General features: G+C 59.6%; 1 protein-coding gene across 12 annotated transcripts in view; it reads left to right on the top strand.

Annotated features, from left to right (window-relative positions):
• The window catches only part of Bin1 (bridging integrator 1), a 46,009-nt gene that overhangs the window by 15,859 nt on the left and 6,068 nt on the right, over window positions 1-24,082 (top strand). For 4 of the 12 annotated variants that reach the window (XM_023709673.1, XM_004626328.2, XM_023709672.1 and 1 more), the window contains 11 exons: window positions 7,895-7,975; window positions 13,075-13,129; window positions 13,226-13,320; window positions 13,723-13,818; window positions 14,541-14,648; window positions 17,811-17,896; window positions 18,068-18,143; window positions 19,021-19,103; window positions 20,310-20,354; window positions 21,628-21,775; window positions 22,867-22,995. In XM_023709673.1, the coding sequence (XP_023565441.1) occupies window positions 7,895-7,975; window positions 13,075-13,129; window positions 13,226-13,320; window positions 13,723-13,818; window positions 14,541-14,648; window positions 17,811-17,896; window positions 18,068-18,143; window positions 19,021-19,103; window positions 20,310-20,354; window positions 21,628-21,775; window positions 22,867-22,995 (1,002 nt within the window). The remainder of the gene's footprint in view (window positions 1-7,894; window positions 7,976-13,074; window positions 13,130-13,225; window positions 13,321-13,722; window positions 13,819-14,540; window positions 14,649-17,810; window positions 17,897-18,067; window positions 18,144-19,020; window positions 19,104-20,309; window positions 20,355-21,627; window positions 21,776-22,866; window positions 22,996-24,082) is intronic. The other 8 variants (XM_023709670.1, XM_004626332.2, XM_004626334.2 and 5 more) reach the window with 3 other exon arrangements.

Here is a 24,082-nt window from a genome sequence, read left to right on the forward strand (position 1 = left end):
GAGCCAGCCAGTGTAGTGGACTGACGCAGGCCGAGGTCCGTTTCTTGGGGTGGCCCTGAATGTGAGTTGGGTGAGGCGAGAAGCCCCTCAGGTGCTGGCTCCCCTCTGGGCCAGAGTCCACCTCCCCGCCCCAGCTCACTGCGGGCTGCCCTTCCTCTGGCTCTGTCCAGCTGTCTTTCCTAGTTCTCAGTCCACCTTTTCCCCAGGTCCTTTAGGCTGGTTCTGGGGTTTCTTCTTGGTTCCTGCTGTGTCCTCCTGTGTCCAGAGGTCACTGAAGAACCCTGTGGGCAGGGTCTCCACTGTGGAGCGTGAGTGTGCACAGCTGTGCGAGTGCCTATGCGTGTCGCCTCGCATCTGGGGTTTGCACCCAGCGAGCGCGGCCCAGCTTGCACTGCCTGGGGGGCTGGAGGGCTGGGGAGTGCTCTTGCCTCCTGGCGATGGAACCTTGTGCCCGACTCGTGCCCATGGCCAGCATCTCCATGGTATCTTTCTTAAAAGGGGAAGCAGAAGCCTGATGGGTAGCCAGCCCTGCACCAAACCAGGGCTGAGCGCTTTTATTGGCTGTGTCTCCCTGTTCTCATTCCAGTCTTGCTTTCTGGGACTGAGCTCCCTGTGCCTTGGGGTCTGCTTCTGAGCAGAAACCAGGGACTCCGGGGCCTTCCTTCTAGCTCCCTGCTCTTGCTCACTCTCTCCTCTTCCCCAAGGCATGGTAGCAGCCCTGGCTCTGCCTTCCAGGCCTTGACTGTGTCCAGGAAAGCCCGGCTGAAGGGCAGAGCCACTGACCCTCTATGTGTGTGCTTCTTGTTCTCAGGAGAGAGGCCGGGCTGGGCTGGGCTGGATGCAGTGTGGAAGCTGTCCCGGAGTGACCTGGAGAGAAGGCTGGCCTGGCCCTGTCACCTCCTTCACACAGTGGGACTGCCTTGTATTTGCTTGTCACTGACAACATGTTGAAGGAGGGAGGCTTCGCCAGAAGAGGCTCAGACTATCAGACTGCAGCCTTGGAGATGTCTGGCCAGGCCAGTGGGTGGCCCTGAGCAGAAGCCACCTGTTGGAGGAGGCTGCCTTCCTCCCTGAGCTCCCACACTCGGTTGGTAGCCAGAGCAGCTGTGGGCGCTGTGGCCTTGGTGGGGGCGTGGTGACACACATGATGTGGGCAGGGTGTGGCTGCTGGGGGCCTTGGTCCGTTTCCCTTCCCATGCTGACAGGTCTGGGCAGCTCAGCTGTGTTCCGCAAAGTGGCCAGATCCTCCAGCGTTGTCACCTTTCTTTCTTATCGCCAAAGTGAGGGTAGCAGAGGGCAGACTGGGTGTGAAGATGCCTAAGAACACAGAGGCCCAGGAGAAGGGCGCTCGCTGGCTGGGGCTGGGGAGGTAGCTCGGGGGTCCAAGTGTAGGACCCAGGTTCACTCTCTGGCACCATATGCTCTTTGGGCCCCAGAACCCCAGGAGGGCTGTGCCCCCCCTGAAACTGTGCGTGGTGGCACATGCCTATAATCCTAGCGCTGGGGAGGCTGACACAGGAGGATCGCTATGAGTCCAGGCTGCGAGACCCTGTACCGATTAATTAATTAATTAATTAATTTAAAATTAAATAAAAAAGTGCTCACTTTCCAAGTAAAGGAACTCAGGGCTTCTCATAGAAATGGCGATTCTAGGGCTGTGGCCGGGAAGGCGCACAGGCCCAGCCTGCAGTGTTGCACGGTGCTGGACAGGAAGGATGTGCAGGAAGATTCACGGAAGCTCCCTCTGGCCACACAAGGGACGGGTGAGCAGCGCAGTCTCCTAACAGGACAGATTTACAGCACGTCGGATAGGAGATGAAAGCACGAGGTCAGACGGATCCCCTGCCGCCCTATCTGCAGAGACCAGACCAAGGAAGCACTTCTGCACAGAATGCTGAGGCTGGGGCAGAGGCTGGAGCACACTGGAGTGGCGGAGGTGGCGGGCCAGTGTCTTCAGACTTCAGCGTGTGTGCTCACACACACGTGCACACGTGTACACACACACACACACGCACACACACCTACCTCGAGAAAGTGGAAGCTGGTCTGTCGGGTCTGTGGTGGAGGCAGGGGTCCTTGGTCTTGCAGGCTCTCAGCCGGCTGTAAGGCAGCCCTGCTTTGAGTAGCAGAGACCGGCGTTAAAGGACGGCACTGGGCGCGAAGTTGGCTCTCTTGGATGGTTGCACAGTGGCACTGGTCACCCTGCAGGCATCTAGTTATCCAGGGAAAAGACCCTCCACTGTACCACATGCCCTTCATGTGGTACAGCTCAGACCAAGTGGTTAAGCAGAGCGAGCCAGGCTCTGGCCAACCCAGCCCCAGTGGGAAGAACACAGACTCCCCCCTAAAGTAGCGGTTGACCTCAGCTTAGTGGGTGGGATCCCGAGTGAGGGGCATTCTCCAGGTGAGGGGTTTGTACTAGTTTTACAGATGTCAGTATACTAAATTCAGAAAATTGTGTGTGTGTGTGTGCGTGTGTGTGTGTGTGTGTGAATATTAAAGGAGCCAGGAGAAATGACACTCAAAAGCAACCTGTGAACCACACTTAGATGCCAGGTGGAAAAACCTATCTAAATACAAGGGACATTTTTGGGGATAGCTAGTGTTATTTGATATGGACTATATTAGAAAATATAAAATAAATATTACATCTATTTGGCATATTTGTGATGTCACCGGTACACTGGGGAAGGTTCTTGTTCTTGGGAACTGAGTGTTTGGAGGAAGGTCACGCCCGCAGCTTGCTTTCTGGTGTCAGGGCACACAACATAACAAACGGGCCTAGCTGTTTGTACAGAGAGATGAAAGCCAGTGTGGCCGAGCCGTGACAATTGGTTGGTGATTCCATGAGAAGGATGGGTGGAGGTCTGCTGTACTGTTCTTTTCAACGTTTTTTGAAGTTTATATTTTCCAAGTAAGAAGTTGGGAGGGGCTGGTGGTGGCTCTGAAAGTCTTCCAACTCCTTTGCCCTCCTGGTGGGTGTACTGGCGCCTGGATTCCTGGAGCCACTTAGATGTCCCCCCTGGTGGCATGGGACCTGCCTGGCACTGGGTCGCGAGGTCAGAGGGGTGACTCTTTGCTCGGCACAGAGAGGAGCCAGTCGGTGAGCTCTTGGGCAAGGGTGGAGTGGCTGGTTCTGGAGTGCCTCACCTGTTAGAGGTGGACTTGGAGGCAGAGGGGTCCTGTGACTTGGGGACCCCGACAGGCTGTCTTCAGGCCAGGCCACCGCTCCCCCAGGGGTCCAGGAGTCTCCTTGCCCACCTGCATGTCCCCGGTCTGGGCGCTCACTTCCGCTGCCCACACAAGCTCTGATCTTGGTGCAGATCGGGGCTTCCACCTGTGTCCCTACAGGGACTCAGAGGCAGGGGATGGCATAGCCTGCAGCTGACGCCTGCCCTCTCTGAAGCCCTAGGCAGCCCCTGAGCATGGTGCAGAAGGACCCAGAGGCTCCTGTGCAGTCAGCTGAGGCTCCTGTGTGGGTGGGGTGGGGTGAGGGAGGGTGAGGAGAGCTCACAAGAGGAAACCCCAGGGCCTGGGGTGGCATAGGGGCCTGGACAGGTGTAGGTGGCCCTTGGCCTGGTTCTGGGAGCCCCTTTTTACAATTTGATGCTTGGGGAATCTGCCTGTGAACGGGGCCCAGAGAGAAGCTGGCTGGTATGTCACTGTGACATTTGCCTGTGGAGTCTGGTGTGAACAGTGGGGGCAAAAGGGCGTGTATCCTGTCGCTGTGGTCCCCAGCCGCAAGCTCTGCTGGGAGGAAGACATTCAGCGGATGCCTTGCGCCTGGGCGCTGCTCAGCCTGACAGAATCTTCCGGAGCCCTGATGATGAGGAAGGTGAAGGCATGGTGCTTTTGGGGGGCTCTCAGCAGTGGGGTGGTGAACGTGCGTGTGTGTTGGGGTGCTGGGAACCCTGAGGGAGGGGCAGGTGATGACCAAGATGTACCTTGTCTGGCAAAGGACATCTTAGTGTTCCTGCCAGGCCTGGAACGAGGGATCAGGCTGCCTGAGAGTGGCGCTTTGTCCCTGTGTCTCGGACTTCTCTTCTGGGCCTCTGGGTTTGGCTCTTCTCAGTGGGCCTGGGTTCTGGAAAGTTCCCAGGGCTGTGCAGGGCTGTGCCCTTCCGACAATAGGCCTGGTTCTGCTCAGGGGCTGGGGCTGGATGGGAGCCCCTGGGAAGAGCCGGGTGTGCACGACTTAGCCCAGTCAGGCTCACAGACCTGCTCATGACTGTTCTCGACTGGGTGAGCTCAGGCCATGTGTCCTGGATCATCTGGTGCCCCCTGCCACCTATGGGTACTGTGAGAGGGACCGGGTACCATGTGGGGAGGACTTGTGCCCTGCAGTGAGTGGGGGGTGGGGTTACAGGAAATAATGGAGTGTCCCCCCAAAACAAGCCTGGTGTGGGCAGGGACTATCCCTTCCCCTGCTGGGACTCCCTAGCGGCTTGCCTGCTGCAGGCTGTCGGAGGGTGTGGCTGACTCCTTGTCTTGCTGGAAGCAGGGTGGTTGGCATGACCCGGGCATGGCAGAGGGCATGAGGAAAGGTCTAGGGGCCGCCTGCCTTCCCTGTTGCTCGCGGGGGCCTCTTGCCAAAGCCTCAGTCCCCGGCCCCAGGGGGCACTGAGCCTGCTGTCCTCTCGGCCTTCCCAGGGGAAGCCGAGCTGTTTCCTTCCGCAGCAGCAGCGGCAGCAGCAGCAGCGGAGGTGTTTGCAGAGGGAGGTTCCGGAGCCGCCACGTGGGCAGCCCTGTCACCACTGGCTGCACTCACAGCTGGCTTCGGGCTGAGGCCCACAGAGGGGAAGTGCTGACAGAGGTGACACTGAGGGGCCCTGATAAGGCTCCCTAGACTCTTGCTGCAGAGGCCGCTGGCGCTGCCCTCCCCTGCCACCTGGGCCTCCTCTCTGTCACACAGTCAGAGGCTGCTGTTTGCTTGTTACAAAGTGAGAGATGTGTAAGTGCGTGGTGAGTGTTGGTGACGCCGCCAGCCCGGACTTCTCCCTCAGATCCACGTGGAGTGCTGGACACAGGGCAAGCCCGTGTCTGCTCCGCCACGCCTTCCTCCTCAACTCCTGCTCATCCTTCACAGCCCAGCTCAGCTGTCCCATGGGCCCTGCTGGACTCAGTCCCTCCTGGACACAAGCCCCCCTCCCCTGAAGCGGCACATCTGCAAGCTTGGCACGGGGGTGCTGGGGGTGGGCTCGGCATTTGTTGACCCTTGGACGCGTCTTCCCGGGAGGTGCTGGGGGGTCACAGAGAGCAGCCTCGTGCCCCCATCCCAGCGAGGGTCAGAGCTGGTGTGCTTGAGTGGCCTTTCTGCTGGGGAGGGGCCGGTCAGTCCTGGGCACTAGGGGTGCAGAGAGGCCTCCGCAGCCGTAAGAGCCAGGCAGGTCCTGCTGTGGCAGTGGCAGGAGGGTACTGGGGTCGAGTTAGGTGGTGGGAACTCATCCTTGCTCCTGCCCAGGGGCAGGCAGTGCCAGGACATGTCCTCTCTAATAGCCATCCCAGGTACTCCTTGAAGACAGGGCTGTGTGCACCCAGTCTGTCATGTCTTAAGATGACAGCACGTAGCAGGCCCTTGTGACAGATGGCTGGGGCAGCTGGCTTTGTCATGGCCCCCGGGCCTGGAAGGGCAGCAGGCAGTGGGTAGTGTCTTAGGCTGGGCACTGGATGGGCAGGGTCGACATCTCCAGTAGTGTGGCCCAGCTCAGGGTCATCAGGGGAGGCATGTGCGAGGACCTGGTGCTGGCCTGCTGGCTCCCGTCTACCTGTAAGGCTCCCTCTACCCCTTGCTTCTGTCTCCCTCACAGAGAGCGATGGGGCTGGTAGGCAGGGCCGGAGGAAGGTGGGGAGACCTGCTGGCCGGGCTCTTCCTCTCAGCCCCTGCAGCTCCCTCTTCTTTCTAGACCTTTTGCCTCTCTTGGCCTCGGGTTTCCCTCTGAGGTTTCCAGCTAGAGGTAGTGTGTGTGTGTGTGTGTGTGTGTGTGTGTGTGTGTGTGTGTGGTTAGAATAAGTGCATGCCTGTGCAAGTGTGCATGGTGGTAAGGGTCATGCGGTGCCAGGACCACAGCTCACATCTGACTGATCAGTCCTCCTGGAGCCAGCTCCAGGTGACCCCAGCCAGACCTGCCTGTTGCTCCCACCCACGCCTGGGGTAACCAGGATCCTTCCAGTGCAGTCCTGTGGGGATGGGGCCTCCCTGCCCAGCCCCTCTGTAGCTTGCTTTTTAGCTGCCAGGGTGGTGTGCAGCAGGAGATCACCTGGGAAGGGCACCCGGTGAGGGCAGGGAGGCTGCAGCCTGAGGCCTCTTCCTGCTGTTTTGCCCGTTTGTGTCCCTAAAGCAGAAATACAGACAGCTAATAAATATGTGGACAATGCTCCAGATCTTTAGCCATCGGGGAAATGCAGATCGAAACTTGGTTGAGTCCAGCTGGGTCCAGTTGGAATGGCTTTTCTCAAGAAAGCAAAAACCAGCAGATGCTGATGAGGCAGTGGAGAGAAAGGTGCTCCTTTGCACTGGCGTTGGGGATGTACAACCAGTAGGAAGTGGGTGTGGGGAGTCCTCAGCAAACTGAGACCGTAGGGACCGTGCCACCCAGCTCCACTACTCCTCACACACAGTAGAGGCACCTGTACACCCCGTGTATCGGTGCTGCTCGTGAGGGCCAAGTTAAGGAACAGCATAGAGACCTGTCAGCAGGTGAACAAAGGACGGCCCGCGTACTCCACGGAGTGCTGTGTAGCCACAGAGGAGCCAGTGCAATCTCAGGAAAATAGATGAGCAGGAGATCGCAGTAAGGTAAGAGAGGCTGACACGGACAGACAGGGCCATGTTTTCTCTCACGTGTGGAAAGCCCGAAAACCAAGATGACACTGAGAATAGAGGAGGGGCTTAGCTCAGGGGAGGGGGAGGGCAGCTGCAGTCAGAGCACACGGTGTGCTGGCTGAGGACAAGTCAGCGTCAGAGCCACTGATGTGGACAACTAATACACGCCAATAAGTACGATAAAAATATAAAGCAAAAGAACACTCCCGCTGGGGAGGCGTATGGAGAAGGGAGACTTATTTCTTACAGCTCTGGATCTTGGAAGTCCCAGGCCGAGGGCCCCCTCTGGCGCTGCCTTCCTTCCTGCTGAGTCCTGCGTGGCAGGCGGCAGCTCTGGGGAGCGCAGGGTGACAGCCATCGACAGCCAAAGCCCTGTGTCTGGGGTTCTGTGTCGAGGGACGCAGCAAGCTGTGGATGGAAAGCATGTGGGGAAAACTAGTTCCAAAATGCTGCAAAAGCACACTTGGCCTTTGCTGTGCCTGAGGGCCTCGCTGAACGCAGCGTGTGAGGGGAGGCGCATGCACGCCCGGCGGCAGCCTCCGAGTTGCACTGCCCTAGTTTCCCTCTGGTGCTGCTTTGGGCGCTGCTGTTCTTTGCTCGTCTCGCGCCTAGGTCCTGCACTGCGTAGTCAGGCCTGTAGTGCTTGTCAGCACTGTGTGGGAGGCTTTCTCTTCTTATTCTTCAGACTTAGCGTTTCGCTGTATAGTGGGCTCCAGGGAGCCTGGAGTTGATTGCGAGCCTGTGGGAGCACACTCGTTGGTTCTGTGTTGCACCGTTGTGTGGAAGGGGCTGGCACACCTGTGGGTTTTGGAGTCTGGATGGGGTCCTGGAACCTGCTCCCCTTGGATATGGAGGGCTGAAAACCACCGTCAAGACCCCAGTTGAGGGCAGAGCCCTGCTGATGTGGTCTCCTCCCGTGAGGCCCCACCTGCCAGCACTCAGGCTCTGGGGACTGCAGTGGTGGGAGACCCGATGGTCCCCCGGCCCAGAGCTTGGCCCTGGGGACCCAGCACCCTTGCTCTGGCCCCTCTGCTTCTCGGTAACGCTCTTGCCCTCTTGCTGCCTCGGCAGGTCCTCCAGAAGCTGGGGAAGGCGGATGAGACGAAGGATGAGCAGTTTGAACAGTGTGTCCAGAATTTCAACAAGCAGCTGGTGAGTGTGGTGGCCTCTGGCCTTGGGATGCTTGTGGGCCAGGAGGAAAGGGACAAGAACCAAGTCTGGAGAAGGAGAGCTCAGTGGGCAGGATCAGAGTGAGCTGCGGAGGTCACAGGAGACTCTGGAGGAGGGAGTACTGGCCCTGACCAGAAGTGCCAGGTGGGCAGGGAAGGCATAGTGAGGTCCTCGATAAGACCCAGAGAGAACACTGGGGGACGGGAGGGGCTGGTGGCACAAGGTCCGGGGTGTGGTCAGCCTCTGGAAGAGTTTCACGCCAAGGCGAATGGGAGGTGCAGAAATGTCCTGCTAGGGAAGTGGCACCTGCAGGGTTTAGTGTGGGCAGGGCAGGCTGGATTTGACCAGGACATTTAGTGAGCATGGCTAGTACCTGGTGTGCAGCTGGCTCTAGGCTGAGTCCTTTGTAGGTGCCAGCCTCAGAATAACCCGAGACCATTGTTCCTGTTTTGTAGATGAAGCAGATGGGGTGCGGAGAACTAGGGTGATTTGCACAAGTTCATCCAGCGTTGGCAATGCATACAGGTGTAGATTGATTTAGTTCCAAAACCAGGAAGAGACCCCCCAAAGAATCCTTACCAAGGCCTGCTCTAGGCTAGGAGTAGTTGACAAGAAGGGCCTTGATTACATTAGCAGTCTGGGGACAATGGTTAGATCCAGGAAGAACTTGCCTACAATGGGAAGACCCTGAGGGTATTACTGGGCTGCCCCTGAAACTTTCCTCCAGACAAGCCAAAGCAAGCCATTTCTGTAGTTGTATTGAACAACAATTGAGAGGGGTGGGAACGACAACTGAGAGGGGTGGGAGATGACTCTGGCTTTCTCTCTTCCTGGGGAGGGCTCGGGGAGCAGGAAAGAAGGGGTACTGGGCCCTGGCTCCATGGTAGTGCCAGTTAGCTACAAGCCAATGACTGGTAGAGATGGAGGCCACAGGGAATGGGACTGGGCATGGGAAGGTCAGGATCCAGGCCCTGCTAGAAATGCAGTAGGATGGGCCTCAAGGGTGGGCCCAGGATAGGGACCCTGGCCTCTCAGTGCTCCATGTGTGTGTCTGAGTCCTTGGAAAGCACTGAAGGTGCCTGCAAAAACCTCTGCAGCTGGAGTGCTCCTGGGGGGCGGGTGTCTTTTGTAGGGCTCAGACACTCACTGGTCAGGGATGGTAGCAGTTGTGAGTGGACAGGAGAGCATTTGGAAAAAGGCTGGGAGCAGGGTGAGAGGATCAGGGAGCATGCTGGGAGAGTAAGGGTGCATGCTGGGAGAGGGTCAAGAGCATGCTGGGAGACGGTCAGGGAATGTAATGGGGGAGGGTTAGGGAATATGATGAGGGAAATTTGGTATTTCTGGGACAAGGTCAAGAGCATGCTGGGAGAGGGTAGGAACATCCTAAGAAAGGGCTGGCATTATTCTGGGAGAAGGTTAAGAACATTCTGAGAGAAGGCTACGAGTGTGCTGGGAAGGCTGGAGGGCAGAGCTATCCTGGCCTGCCAGTGAAGTGAACTCAACCTGCGAGGCTCCCCGGGTTCAGGGTGGGAGCTGTCATGGCTGCTTGTCTTCTAGGACATAACAGAAGGTTATTCAAGGCCTAGGTAGGCCATAATGGGATTTACTGCCTTGGTTTCCTAAACTATAAAATGTTGGCTTGAACAGGAAATTCACAGCTTCAGCTTCTGTTTCTGTCTCTTAGAAGTCCTGGGTGTGTCCGTAGGCTGTGGCTTCCTCGGATTATGGCAGCTCCGAAGACCTTGTAGACGGATACAGGGGGCCGTGTTTTACAGATGTATCCCTGCAGTCCTTGTAACGATTACTTACGCTCTTTATTTTGCAGACAAGGCACTGGAGGGTCAGAGTTTAGGCAACTTGCCAAGGCCACACAGCTGGTTTGGGGGCCTAGGAGCTCAAAGTCAAATTCTGGGTTCTTTAATATACTGTCAGGTTCCCTCATTGGAGCCGAGCCCAAGGCTGAGGGCAGGGGGCAGGGCTGGTGGAAAGCTACAGCCCCTTAGGGGCAGGGGTGGCAGTAGGGGCTGGGGTGCTAAGTGTCTCCCTAGAGCAGGCTGGGCTGTCCGGTGGAGGGTGAAGCAAATACAGACAAAGGAGCTGAGGTTCTCTGTGGCCTGGTCTCAGAGCTGAATCCACAGTGTTGTTTGCCCTACATGTCTGTCAGAGTCACCCCTGCTAGGTCCCTGGCCCTGGGCAGGAGGTCACTGATTGGTTCTTAGGCAGAGGCGCTGGGCAGAGCAACCAGGGCTGTAGACAGGCGATGCTGGTGGCTGCCCGGCTGTGGGCTTGGAGGGGTCACCTGAGTTGGAGCTGTGCCTACCTCCGGGTTGGGTGGGGTGGCCGGCAGTTTAGGGCCAGAGATAGGGAGTGGGCAGTTTTGAAACCTCCTTCCAGTCTTGGGTAACCTCTGTGTTGGGGTCATGGCTGCTGCGGGCAGAGGTGCTGAGCCCGGGACCCAGCTGCAGTGAATACGGGGGAGCAATCCCTCGCACATCTGCCCACTGTGGGCCAGTTCACAGCTGGAGTTTGGGCACCGTCGGCCTGGCAGCTCAGGGAACTGCACGAGTTGTGGAGAGTGCTTGTCTTCCTGTCCATACCTTCTCTTTGTTTTATTATATGAAGTGCTGATTGAAATGCTATCTGTGGTGAACGCTAAAATTGAACAAGAAATCATTGCCGTGGAGGACACACCGCACTAACCTCCCCAGAGCACCGTGTCTGCCTTGAGCACGCTGATCCCGTCATTCTCGCCACTTTCTGGAGCAGTTCTGGAAGTGCTCTCTCAGGAGAGCTTGGGTCAAGTATGAGTGCTGCTCTTCAGTGGCAGCCACCAGCAGCGCAGGCTTGCAAGGCCGCCATGGTGTGTCCTCAGGCACCTCGCTCCCTGTGGCTGGCATCGTGAGACTCCTGCTTTGCCCCAGAGTCAGGTTGATCGTGAAAGGGCAGAGCTTTGAATCAATTAAAGACGTGGATGGAACCGTGACAGCACAGCTAAAGAGATACGTGAGAGAGCATTCCAGTGTGGCTCCAGGAGGTGGCGAGATGGCGGGATGGTGTGCCTGAAGCCAGCGGAGGGTTTTGTGGCTTACTAATGTTTTTTGTTGTTGCTATTTTTTTTTTTTTTACTTTTTATTTATTTATTTTTTTTGAGACAGGGTTTTGCTATGCAGTTCAGGCTGGCCTTGAACTTGATTTGTAGCTCAGGCTGGTTTCAAACTCATAATGATCCCCCTGCCTCAGCCTCCAAATACTGAGATTGCAGGCATGTGCACTAGGCCTGGCTGGGCTACTAAGTGAACGTGTCTTTTATTTTATTTTATTTTTTAATGTATGTGGTCCAGGGTCTCACCACGCAGCTAGACTCGTAGTGATTCTCCTGTTTTCAGCCTCCCAGCCCTGGGATCACAGGCACGCACCACTATTCCTGGTCTCAGTGCTTGGCTCAGGGTGCCAGGGGAAGGGCCAGAGCGGCATGTGGTTCTGGAGATCAAACGCCAGTCCCTGTGCATGCCTAAGCAGGCGCTTAGTCCGCTAGCGTCTCGCTGGCCTGTGCATGTGTCTTTTACTGTCATAAATTCTTTCAATTTAAACATTTACTGGTGGTTTTTTTTGATCCTACCACATGTGGCGTGCCACTCTGAGCCCTCTCTGCTGTGTCTTCACTGTAAAGGGAAAGCTCCTTTTCCTTCCTTGTAATAAGTAAGTGGGCCAGCCCGTGGCTTCTTCAGGGCCACGTCACTACGCGAGCACTCGGCACGCTGCAGCTGCAGGGTCTCTCCCATTTTCCAGTCCACAAGACGCTGGGCCACTTGCCCCTCGGCTTCCTTGCTGGTCAACTGGGGACACTGGTGTTAAGAATATGGGACAGGGAGTGCGTGGACTCCAGGGAGAAAGAGCAGGTCCCAGTGAGGAGGGGCCGGGGGCTGTGGTGAGCCTCGGAAGGTGGCGCCTCGTGCCCCCCTGCAGATGGACTTGAAGATGGGCCTCCTCAGGAGTGCCAGGTCGCCCAGGCCCAGCCCAGCTGCCGGGCTTGTTGGCCTTGAACACACTCACCCGGTCATTTATGCCACTTTCCAAAGCACTGAGATCCCTGAGAGGCTGGGGAGCCAGAGCCAGGCTGTCTCTGGTGAGGTGGCCAATGCAGGAGGACAGGGCAGCCTAGGCCCCTGCTGCCATCCCTTCCTGTCTCCTCTGCTCGGAGCCTGACTCCTGAGGCCTTTGGGGGCCCAGCTGTTTCCTGGAACTCTCCCCTGAGCCCCTGCGGTGTGCCAGGCAGGGTCATTTCCCCTGTGGGCGGGTGAGGGGACAGAGGCTTGGACAGGCTCGTTCATGTGCTTGCTGTAGGCCCCCAGCCCATGTGTGCTTCTTCCCTCACTGCGTGAGTTCTAGAAACTTCTGCTTCGCTTCTCCTGGTGGTCTCGCAGCTGGTGGTTCAGCCCCCCTGCTGTTCTCTCTGCCTCTGTTTCCGTGGTATCAGTGGCCCGGAGGACATGAGTCCGTGGCCCTACCCACTCTGCTGTTGGCCCTCTCTTCAGCCCGTCACTCATACATCTGGCATCCTCCTCTCTGCACGACCTTCTGCTCCCCACCAGGGGTCCCCTGCCCTCCACCCCTCCGGGCCCTTCTGCCCATAGGGTCCTCCCAGGCCCTCCTAGCTCGGCATGATGCTGGAGAAGGACTCTGTTCTGGCACCACCGAGCTGCTTCCTGGTGGCCCCGTGGTCCGTGCTCATGGTCACTTGTCCGCTGTTGTCTGGGAAGGTCCATCCCACTGGACCTGTGGGCTGTCACGTGTGGTACTCAGCTGCCCCCCAGTGTGGCACCCCGGGCACAGGCACCCTACTTCCCTCACAGAGCTGGGCAGGGTGACTGGCCAAGAGGCCCCAGGGTTCCTGTGTGGAGACAGCACTTGGAGCACAGTGTGCATCTGCCACGCCTGCTGGCCCAGTGTGCGGGATGGAGGGCAGCTGGGCAGTGGCTGCTGCCGGCGAGGCCTGGCTTGCTACGTGGGCATGGCCAGAAGGAGAGATGGGGACCCACGATCAGCCCAGGCCCCGACTTGGTTCTCATTTTTCTTGGCAGACTGAGGGCACGCGTCTGCAGAAGGATCTCCGGACCTACCTGGCCTCAGTCAAAGGTCAGGCTGGAGGGGCAAGCTGGAGGTGGGGCAGCGGGTGCAGAGCTGGGAGGGCGGCAGGGCTGTCATGGAGGCCGGCTCCTCTCTGCCCCACAGCCATGCACGAGGCCTCCAAGAAGCTGAACGAGTGTCTCCAGGAGGTGTATGAGCCTGACTGGCCTGGCAGGGATGAGGCGAACAAGATCGCTGAGGTAGGGGTTGTGCAGGGCAGGGCCGGTGGTTGTGGCCCTTCCCAGAGGGCCTCACACTCACACTCCTGCCTCCTGCTCTGAGCCCACATGTGCGCTGTGAGTCCCTGGGCAAGTTCCCTTGTCTCTCTGAGGGTTGTGCCTCTCCTAACATCCTCACTGAGGGATGAGGTGATGGATGGATCATGACATGAAGTCTCCCTTGCTGACCCCATTGGTTCTGAGTGTATCTGAACCTCTCCATCCTCCTGTGAGAAACTGCAGGCCAGAAATTGTTGTCCCCATTGTACAGATGGACACACTGAGGCTCTGAGAACGCCTTGAGTTTTGAAGTGATGCAGCCGGCCAGGGTTCCCCCATAGGCCTGCTCCCTGAAGGCCACTCTGTTGCACTTGTGTGTTTCAGAACAATGACCTGCTGTGGATGGACTACCACCAGAAGCTGGTGGACCAGGCGCTGCTGACCATGGACACCTACCTGGGCCAGTTCCCTGACATTAAGGTGCGAGCTCTGTTGTGAGATGTAGAGAGGCCGGGGTGTGGCCCAGGCTGGCCCGGCCTAGAGGTGCCTCTTGCCCCCCTGGAGCTGCCCTTCTACGCTCACCCTGTGTTCCCTGCTCTGCTTCCTTGACCTGTGGGTCCAGGGCTGTGGAGCGAGGCTCAGGGTGCGCTATGTGTGCGTGGCCATGTGCTCTGGAATGACTGAGACTGTGTGAATGCTGTGCATGTTGGGAGGCTGTGTGTGCGTCGCCTGTTACGTGGGTCTGGCTGTCTGGGCAGGAGGCTGGCTGCTGTGGGCCTACAGACACCATAGGCGCTCTAGAGCGGCAGGCTGTCCCTGGAGGCGAGTGGCCTGCGCTGTGTCCAGACAGCAGCCGCCGAGCAGGCCTGATCCTGGGAAGGCAGCTGGGGGTCCTGTGTGCGGGGGCCCGGCTGCCCAGTGCAGGTGCCTCAGCCCCCGGTGCTGAGGGCTGACTGGGGAGGAGCCAGGCTGAGGAATGGCTGGACCGGGACTGATGCAGTGCTGACTTGTGTTGCTGAAGGCCAGCAGTCCTCAGGGCAAGCTGCCCAGAGAGGGTGCCCCACCCTGGTGAGGGCTGAGCCTGCACCCGGGCCTCCTGCTGCGCCCCCCATGTCTGGCCCTCCCCATGCCTGCTCCCTCTCCGGGCCCAGCCTGGTGGGGCACCTCCGGGTACACTCATCCTCCTGCTGTCTGCCCTGCAGTCTCGAATCGCCAAGCGGGGGCGGAAGCTGGTGGACTACGACAGTGCCCGGCACCACTACGAGTCCCTACAAACAGCCAAAAAGAAGGATGAAGCCAAAATTGCCAAGGTAGAGGCTGGGGAGCAGGTTGGGGGTGCCCGGGGGTGGGGTGGGGTGGGGGCGGCCTTGTGGGGAGGCTTGAGGCCGAGGCTGCGGAGGGTCAGGCCCAGCGGTGCCTGTGTGTTCGTGTCCAGTCCCCCCGCCTTCTGCAGGGCACTCTGCCCTCCTCGGGTGCCGGTTTCAGGGAGAGGAGAGTGGGTTTGGGTTTCCTTGGAATGGTGTCACGCTGCCTGGCACATGGAGTGGAATTCTGTCATGGGATCCGAGGTGACCCAGCCCTGGCTGGAACAAGCTGGTGGGCTGGTCATAGGACTGGCTGCACAGGCTACGTGTGAGGGGCGGGGGCAGCTCCGTGGCCCTCTGGGGCAGGACCCTGCTTGCTGCAACCTGTGCCCTGCTAACGACTCTCCTGTTTGCCTTTGCAGTTGGAATTCACCCTCTCCGTACCACCTGGGCAGCTCCCTTTAGTTCTCTCGCCCGCCGCCGCAGAGGCCTTTCCTTGGGGCGGGGCTGGCCCTGGCGGGGGCTGGCTGCTCTGTCCAGTGGGCTTGGTGTCTAACGTCAGTGTCTTTCTCTCTCCCCACCTGCCTCCTGTCTCTCCACTCTCCTTTGCCTTGACCTGCCCCCACTCTCAGCCTGTCTCGCTGCTTGAGAAAGCCGCCCCCCAGTGGTGCCAAGGCAAACTGCAGGCTCATCTCGTAGCCCAAACTAACCTGCTCCGAAATCAGGTGACACTGGCTTCTAACCTCGCACGTGCTGGCGCCTTCCGGTCTGTCTGTCGTCCTGGCCTCTAGTTGGGTGCTCCTCTGCCCAGTGGGCCGGGCGTGCTGCGCAGGGGCGGGCTCAGCCACCTGCTGAGGAGCCAGGGTTGGCCACCAAGCCCAGCCCTGAGCTGGCAGCTGCCAAGTGCAGCCTGGCAGGGGGCAGAGTTACCTCTGTTGGACCCAAGGACAAGCGTCTGAGAAAGACAGAGGTTGGGGTCTCAGGTCCCCGCGAGGGTTCTCTGCAGTCCTTGTGCCCCAGGGCCAGGAAGAATGTCACTGGGCCATTTGTCCCCCCTGAAAGCTGGGAGAGAGGGAGGTGAGCCAGCACTGCTGGCCTGGCATGTGCTGTCCCTCTGGCTTCCCACAACTCCAAGGTTATCCTGAACTTGCTGAGGAGACAGATCTGCCCAGGGAGAGAGACGCAGGCTTCTGCCCAGGGTTGAGTTGGTGGATGACAGAGCTGGGGCTCTCCTGCCTCAAGCTCCTAGGTTGTTGATCTGGCCCCCTGGCCTCCAAGTGCGTAGGCCCTGCCACAGCGGGATCAGTGACTGCAAGGGACCCCAGAGGCTCTCCTGTCTGTCTGTGGTGTTGTGGCCTGGAGGGGCGGCCGTTTGGAGGTATCATGTAGTCCCTGGTGGCTTCCTGGGGGAGGCTCTTCATACAAAACTCTGGGGGCATGTCGCCACCCTGGGGAGGGAGCTATGTTACCAGTCACTCCACCCTTGGCCACACCACTGTGGCCCACTGGAGACTGCTGCAGAAAAGGTGGGCTGGGCAGCCTGAGGGCCTCTGGGTCCCTTCATGCCGGGGTGGGGTGGGGTGGGGTGGGGTGGGGCGGGCACCTGCCAACCCAGGAGGTCAGGTTTCTCGCTGGGCCACAGTCCCACAGTCCCCAGCCACCTCCTGGTTTCTTCTCTTCAGCCCACGCGTATCAAGTGCTGGTGGTGTGGGGAGCTTGTGTCCCAGTTTTTCCTGTGAACTGCTGCCTGATTTCTTTCAGGCCGAGGCTGGGAGATGACTGTGGATGGACTGATGACAGCCCCACTCAGAGGCTGGGGTCAGGGTGACCTGGGTCTTCAGGGCCTCTGGGATGACCTAAGGGAATACCTGAGGAGACTGCAAGAGGCCTGGGAGTCCCTACGCTGTGGGACTGGGGTGGGGCTGTTGATCCAGAGCTGGGGTAGTGGGTGGGAGAAGCCTGGGGGCAGCGGGGAGCTGCCTGCTGGCTGAGGGCCCTGAGGGGGGCTGGGTGGAGATGGCTGGGAGGGCAGCCCGCGGGCATCTTTCCTTTCCAACCTTGCCCTCCTCTCCTCCTCCCGGTGCCTGGCTGTGCTAGCTGGAGGCAGCTGAGCTAGAGCTGGGGCACTCGGGGCCAGTGTGGGCCTACTGGGGGGGGTTTGGGGGGGTTTGCAGCCCGTCTTCTCTCCCACCTTCTGCACCAAGTGCTTCTAAAAGGGCTAGAGTGTGAGGAATGTGACCCAGAGGGAGGACAAGACAATGGCTCTCCTTCTGGGAAGTCTAAACGGGACCTGCCCTATGCTTTGTTGTGCTGCTAGGACCTCCTTGCTCTGATCCATTCCAAGAGAATTGTGCAGATTTAGCTAAGACCTTTCTCCCCTTCCCGGCCCTCTTAACTAGATCTTTCAGTCAGACAGGGAACCCGGTGTGGTTAGTACTGAGGTGACCATTCCGAGTGTGCGGTGTCCGCCTTTTGCCACACGTTAGAAGGTGCTTGCTTGGGCTGGCCCTGCTTGGAGGCAGGAGGGAACAGCTGTCCAGGCTTGGGGAAACTGAGCACTTTGGGAAAGTGCATCCGTCCAGCTGGGTGCTTTGCCAGAAGTGGCCACAGCCCAGCCTGAGAACGTGAGGCCACTGGCGAGTTTTCCCCTGGGTGGGGCCACCACGTTCCTGGGCTGTGACTCAGACCTGAATCTGAGTCACCCCTAGTTACTCGCAGCAGCATCCACCACAAGCAAGCTGTCAGAGCCCATCCCTGCCCGGCTCTGCAGACTACACAGGTCTCTGGCTGGCAGTGGGGCCGTAGCGCCACCTGGTGGATGACAGCAGCCTGTAAGGCTGGAAAGGGGCACCCAGTGGCAGGGCTGGCTCTTGGCTCCAGAGGGCTCGTGCAGACTTGGACAGTGTTGCCGTCTGGCTGGTCTTCTTGTGCCATGTCTTCCAGGTCTTCTGGTGGCTCCCCTTTATAGTGGCTGCTGCCCCCTGCCCTTTCCAGAGTGACTGCAGTGGAGGTCCTTGGAGTATCCATGTTGTCTAACCTCTCTGCCCAGAGCTCTGATCTTGCTCAGCAGCAGGAGTTGGGGAGAGGGCTGCTTGGGGAGAGGGGTGGTTGGGGATGGCCTGGCTGCTGACCAAGGCCCAGAGGAGAAATGCTGTGCCCTACCCCCAGGCTGAGGAGGAGCTCATCAAAGCCCAGAAGGTGTTTGAGGAGATGAACGTTGACCTGCAGGAGGAGCTTCCGTCCTTGTGGAACAGGTGAGTGCCGGAGGGCCCCTGTTACCTGCCTTCTCCTGGAGTGCTACTGCCCTCCTGGGGTTTGTGTTTCTGTGAGGCACCTGTGGCCCTGTGCGGGCACCCGGATCTCCAGGTTGACCCCCTGGGTGCTTGGGGTCAGCTGCCCACCTCTTCCTTCCCTCCCTGTGGCAGCCGTGTAGGTTTCTATGTCAACACGTTCCAGAGCATTGCAGGCCTGGAGGAGAACTTCCACAAGGAGATGAGTAAGGTAGGCCCAGGACTCCCTCTGGGCCTCTGGGCCCTGCTGGCCAAGGGTCAGTCAGTGTTCGAGGCGTGGAGGGGGCAGCCTGAGCTCCCCCGCCCCTGCTGGGGTTAGGCACTTGAGTGATCAAGGAACCCCCTCGCCCTCAGAGACCAGCTGCCCTGGGGAGACACTGCGTGGGTCCCTGGGTTCAGTCCCCTGCCAAGTCCCATTCTTGCTTAGACGGGCTGGGGGCATAGAGACCAGCCCTTCTCAAGCTGCGAACAGTTTCAGGGCTCCTTTTTTCTCTTTCTTCCCTGCAAAGATTTTATACTTTAAAAAAAAAAAAAAAGCAAACTTGTGAAAAGCTTAGAAAATAAGCATTTTGGAGAAGGAAAGTTTTATTTGAAGTTAGTCTCTTATTCCATGGAGCACAGTTGCGCACAGGTGGGAGGAGGGTTCACCTCTGAGCTTCCGTGTCCTCAGCGAGGACGGCCGAGGCTGGACCTCTGCTCTCGCTGTGCTCTGGGGGGTTTCTGGCAGTCAGGTGTAGCCTGAAGAGGGACTTGGCACAGCGACCTTGACAACTGGGACCAACAGGGAGTCTAGGAGAGCAACTTGTGAAAAAATTACCAGCTTTATGTAGCATTCAGGCTGTTGCTATGCAGAGCAGCAAGAGGAAGGACACTTCCTAGGAACTTGGCCTGTCACCAAGGCCACCCACCACCTCCCTGTTGTCCTTTTCCTGGGTCTTCGCGGCCTGATGTGCGTGAACTGGCTGTCACTTGTAGGGCCGGAGGCTTGCTTGTGCTGGGGAGGGCAGGGCCAGGGGAGGGAGCAGCAGGGGCTCCTGGGGCGGGGGGCTTAGAGACCCTCACCTGCTCCCCGTCCCTCCCTCCCGCAGCTCAACCAGAACCTCAATGACGCGCTGCTCAACCTGGAGAAGCAGCACGGGAGCAACACCTTCACAGTCAAGGCCCAGCCCAGGTGCGTGGGCGGCTGCTTGGGCCCGCGTGCCCACCTCCGTGGTGCTTCCCTGGGCCTGCAGGCCTGGGCTCTGGGAGCTTGGTAGCTCGGCCTCCACTGGTCAGGGATGCTCGTGAGAGCAGGTCCCTGTCCTCAGACGTTTCCATTCTGGTGTGACCTGTCACACCCAGTGTGACAACTCAGGAAGGAGTGTCACTGGAGAGGCTGCAGCCCTCCCCCCACCTGAGGAATAGGAACACGATGGGCGTGTGAAGCTCAGCTTTAGGGGTGCAGGACTGAGTGGTTCCTCGTGTGGCAGCTTTCTGGAGAGCTTCAGGCTTGAAGCCCCAGCTCTGATGGCAGGTTCTGCCACCTCAGGGTGCTGGTCTCTGTCTCCTGCCTGGCCCACGCCCCTTGGGCCCAGCTGCTCAGGAGCTTCCTGTTTTCTGAAGGGAAGCTTGAGCTGGGAGGGAAAATGCCACTCCTCTGGCTGGGCCTGGGGACACATGGAGAAGCCTTGGATTGCCCTTCCTCTTAGGGGTGTGTGTGTGTGGCTTGTGAGTGTGTATGGTGCGTGTACACATGTGCCCGTCCCAGCTGAGTGCAGAGCACCACGAGCTTTGCTGTCTGTGTCTGTACAGTGGGGAGGTGGTGTTCGCTTCTTGCAGGAACTGGGGTGCTATCTAGGGCCGAGGACATGTGTAGTGTGAGTCATGGGACCCCTAAGTGGGACTGCGACGGGCCCCCGGTGCCACAAGCAGCCTAGGGGGTGGGGGAGTGGGCAGGGTAGAACCTGGGTTGCTGGGGATTGGCCGGGAGGGCTGGGTGTGCCTCTGACCAGGGCTCAGGGGACAGGTGCTTGGGAGAGTGGTCCTGGGGAGGAGGGGGGAAGGAAAGGCTCGGACTCTGCTTGGCACCAGAGTGGCCAGCGGTACAGCCCGTGCCTCCTGCTGGCCTCCCCTCCTGGGGCCCCGCCCTGCCAGCCGAGTCCTTCCTGGAGCCCAGGGCCTCCTGGGCTCCTAGCTCAGCCTGAGGCAGGCACCAGCCCCGGCCGAGGTTCCTGTCCTCACCGGGCCCTGCCGGCGCACCTGAGCACTGGCAGGTCGGGTGGAGAGGCTTGTACCTTTACCATCCCCTGAGAGGGGCTGGCGAGGAGGGCAGAGACCAGGGCCAGCCTGCACCTCAGTTCCCCAAGCGAAGGCCTCCACACCCTGTCCATCCCCACAGAAAGAAAACTAAACTGTTTTCTCGGCTGCGCAGGAAGAAGAACAGGTACCTGCGGGGAGCGGCCCCGCGGCCACGCATGCTCCTTGGGCCCCGAGCCAGGCCACACTAACCCTAACTGCCCGCTGCCCGCCTGCGTGTGGTGTTGGGTGCCACGTGTATGGGGCGGGCATGAGGCCTGAGGGTTGGGGCTGCCCAGGGTCTGGTGCGGTGTTGCCCAACACTGTGCACCACCTACACCCTTCCAGGGGGAAAAGGTGGTGAAGGAAGAGGCCGGGACAGGGCCTAGGAAGGACTTTGCAGTGGATATTTCCAGAAACAGTTACCCACATGAACGATATCCTGAGGCATGTGCAGCCCATAAAACAAATTCTGAGCCACATCTCTCACACTCTCCCCACCCCAGCCCACCAGGTTTGTTGTCCTAGACCTGCTTTGGCTACCAAGGGCCTCCTGAACACCTGTAGTGCGGCTAGTGTGACAGCACCTGAGCTAATGTGGTTCTACTGGTGAAGTCGTCACCAGCCAGGGGCTGCCACATTGAGCATCCCTGTTCTGGAACATTCTCCTGAAAGTGTGTAAGAGGATTGGTTCTCAGCCACCACACCTTGTGGGCGCCACTGCACACACATCGGGCTCCTGCTGCCCACTGCTCCACTTTGAGGGTGTGGCAGTTGTTCACCTAGGCGCTGCCCGGTCTTTTATGTCTCTGGATGTCTCTCCAGGGGTGCAGGCAGGGAGTGAAATCTGGAGACAGTGAGGGATTGAGACCTGGGCGGTGGGTCTGGTCCTGGGTGGGCAGGCTGGGGGCTACTGTGTGACGTGGCGTTGACTTACTTTGCCTCTAGGATGCCTGGCTTATGAGTGCTGGGGCCTCGGGCACAGTTGGCATGGCCCGTAGTGGAGCCTGGTGGGACCTGCGGGGGCCTCAGGCCTGGCCCTGGGTGGCCTTGTGTGGAAGGGAGGGCACGGCCAGGGCCCCTGCCTTGCTGCCCTGCACGCTCCCTCCATCTGTTGCTGTCATACAAACCCCAACACATAGATCCATGAAGGTGCACATGTGTACACACACACACACACACGGGGACACACTTCCATGTGGGTCTGTGATGCTCATACATGGACACTTTCATATGTGGACCCACATGCACATGCACTTGGACGCGTGGCTTCCTGGGGCTCACACTTCACACGGGCACCCAGGGAGCTCCTGGCGTGTCCTAGGGCACCTGCTGCGTACAGCTCCTTGCTGGAGCCTTGTCTGCACATCCTCTGCTGCGGTCTCCCCACATTGGCCTCCCTTTCCTGTCCTGGTCTCCAGTGACAACGCCCCTGCGAAAGGGAACAAGAGCCCCTCACCTCCGCCAGATGGCTCCCCTGCTGCCACCCCCGAGATAAGAGTGAACCATGAGCCAGAGCCGGCCGATGGGGCCACACCCGGGGCCACCATCCCCAAGTCCCCGTCTCAGGTAGGCACGAGGTCCTGGTGTCCCTTCTGCTCCCTGGCTTTCCTGTCCCTGCCTGGTCCTGGATGTTTGGAATGGCCTGGACTGTAGTCTCCTTGGGTCCCACCTACCCTGGCGTGCTCGTGGGTCCCACCTGCCCAGGCATGCTCAAGTGGCCATGGGCCCTTAGGAGGATGTGGCTGGCTGTTCTCTCCCTGCAGTGGCTGCTCCTCTCCCTCTTCCTGGCCTTTCGGATGCTTGACTCTTCCTCTTCCTCTCTTTCCTCTCTAGACAGACACTGAGCCTCCAGAGGTGGCTGGCTACCTTTGATCTCTTGCAGGAGGCTTGGGGGGAACCTCACGGGGTGGCCCTGCTGGAGCAGGACAGGGACAGAGAGGAAGGGCTCAGCGTGGCCATGTGGGGCCGAGGGGGATGAGGCTGGGCTGCTGGACTGTTCTGTCTCACCCAGCCTCAGCCTGCCAGGCCCCCAGGTTGCTGGGGGTTCCATGGGCCTGAAAGGGGAGCCCCGCTGGCCCAGGCTGCTCCCCCAGGGGGTGATGAGGGCTAGAGCAGTGTCTGTGCTCACTACCGCCTCCCCGCTGCCCTGAGCAGTGGCCTGGGAGAGGCAGAAACCAGTTCTGCAGTGGCATGACCTGCCTGCCTGCGCACCCCACCTGTGGACGCGAGTCCGGGCCTTCCTGGGACCTGGCTCCGTGCTGGCTTCCTGGGGGGCAGATGGGAGATGCAGAGGGGTCTGCCAGAGGACAGGTAGATGGAGGCGGCCGGGGCTGCCTTGGCTGCACTCCCTCGCCGCTGACCCTCTCCTGGCACCCGAGCAGGAGAGGTTCTCTTTCCTCCTTCCTTTCATCTCCGTTTTGCTTCTCCATGTTCCTGTTCTCTGCAGTCTCTCTGGACCTCCTGCCTCGGTCGGTCTCCTGGGGCGGTCTGCAGTCCTGGTGTCTGTGTCTGGAGGCCACAAGCTTCCTTTTCCTCATCTTCTGTTGTTGGGTGGGGCTGTGGCCTGGGCTGGGACTAACCGTGGCTTTGTCTTTGTCTCCCCCAATGCCCCATCCCTGCTGCTACTCCTGCGCCGCCCCCTGCCCGCTGACCCACAGCTCCGGAAAGGCCCACCGGTCCCTCCGCCCCCCAAACACACCCCGTCCAAGGAGATCAAGCAGGAGCAGATCCTCAGCCTGTTTGATGACACGTTTGTCCCTGAGATCAGCGTGACCACCCCCTCCCAGGTCAGCCGTGGCTGCCGTGGCCCGGTCCCCTCGCTCTTCTTTGGAGCCTGCATGGTGGCCTTCATCTTTCATCCACCCACCTCTGCCCTGGAGCCGGGCATCTGGCTCTTACCACCCACCTATCCCGCCTCCATCACCGTCATTCTCATCACCATCACCACCCCCTCGGTGTTCACTGTGGCCTGATGCGAGGACATGGGGCAAAGAGCCCTCATGTCCCACAGTGTGGGCTCAGGGATTCCCCCCAGCGTGGCTCATGCTGCGCTGGGGTGTAGAGGGCTTGGGAGAGGAGGGGACATTGGCCTGGTGGGTCTCAGGTGGTGCTTCAGCCAGACATAGCAGAGATGGGCCGGAGGCGTGGAGAACGGGCTCCTTGGGCTGTGGTGCAGGCTGCTGCTGGCTGGAGCAGCTACATGCACTGCGACAGCTCTGGCCTGCACACTCAGCTCCTAAATGCCCTAAGGGCCGTGCCGTGTGCACCCGTCCCCAGGTGGGCCTGGACTTGCAGTGGGGCCCCCTCGCAGGTCGCTTGTCCCCAGCTGGGCACTGGTGCTGCCCTAGCCCCTTTCTTCTCAGCCCCAGGGGTTTATTTATCTGAGTCAGTCTTCACTCTGGGCACTGCATATTTAGGAGTAGAGGGACCTGTAGCCCAGCCACAGGCTGCCTCCTGACCTGGTGCCAGGATAAGGCAGGGCTGCCGAAGTGGCTAGGTGGCTGCGCCTCCCTTCTTACCTTCTGACCCGTGCCTGGAGAGCTGGAGCTGCCACTGTGTGGGTGTAGGGGGGAGGCCATCACCCCATGGCACCACGTGTGACAGGGCTGGCCTTGTCCTGGCCGCCTTGCCGGTGTCCATGGGGCTGCCCTGCTGGGATGTGGTCTGTTTCTGCGTGGGGGATGGTGTACCTGCCAGGAGTAGGCAGCAAGAAGGTGGCCAGGACGCTGGCCTCGCCCCTCCCCTGGAGCACTGGGTGATGTGGTCTGGGCCTGGCTGGCTTCTGTGAGCAGAGGGTGGGGTGCTGAGAGGCTGGCACCTGCGGTGGAAGCACCCGGTGAGGGGACCCGCGCTCCCGGCAGTCTTGTGCAGTTG

The sequence above is a fragment of the Octodon degus genome, unplaced genomic scaffold, assembly GCF_000260255.1.
Source record: "Octodon degus isolate 3935 unplaced genomic scaffold, OctDeg1.0 scaffold00014, whole genome shotgun sequence".
Taxonomy (NCBI): domain Eukaryota; kingdom Metazoa; phylum Chordata; class Mammalia; order Rodentia; family Octodontidae; genus Octodon; species Octodon degus.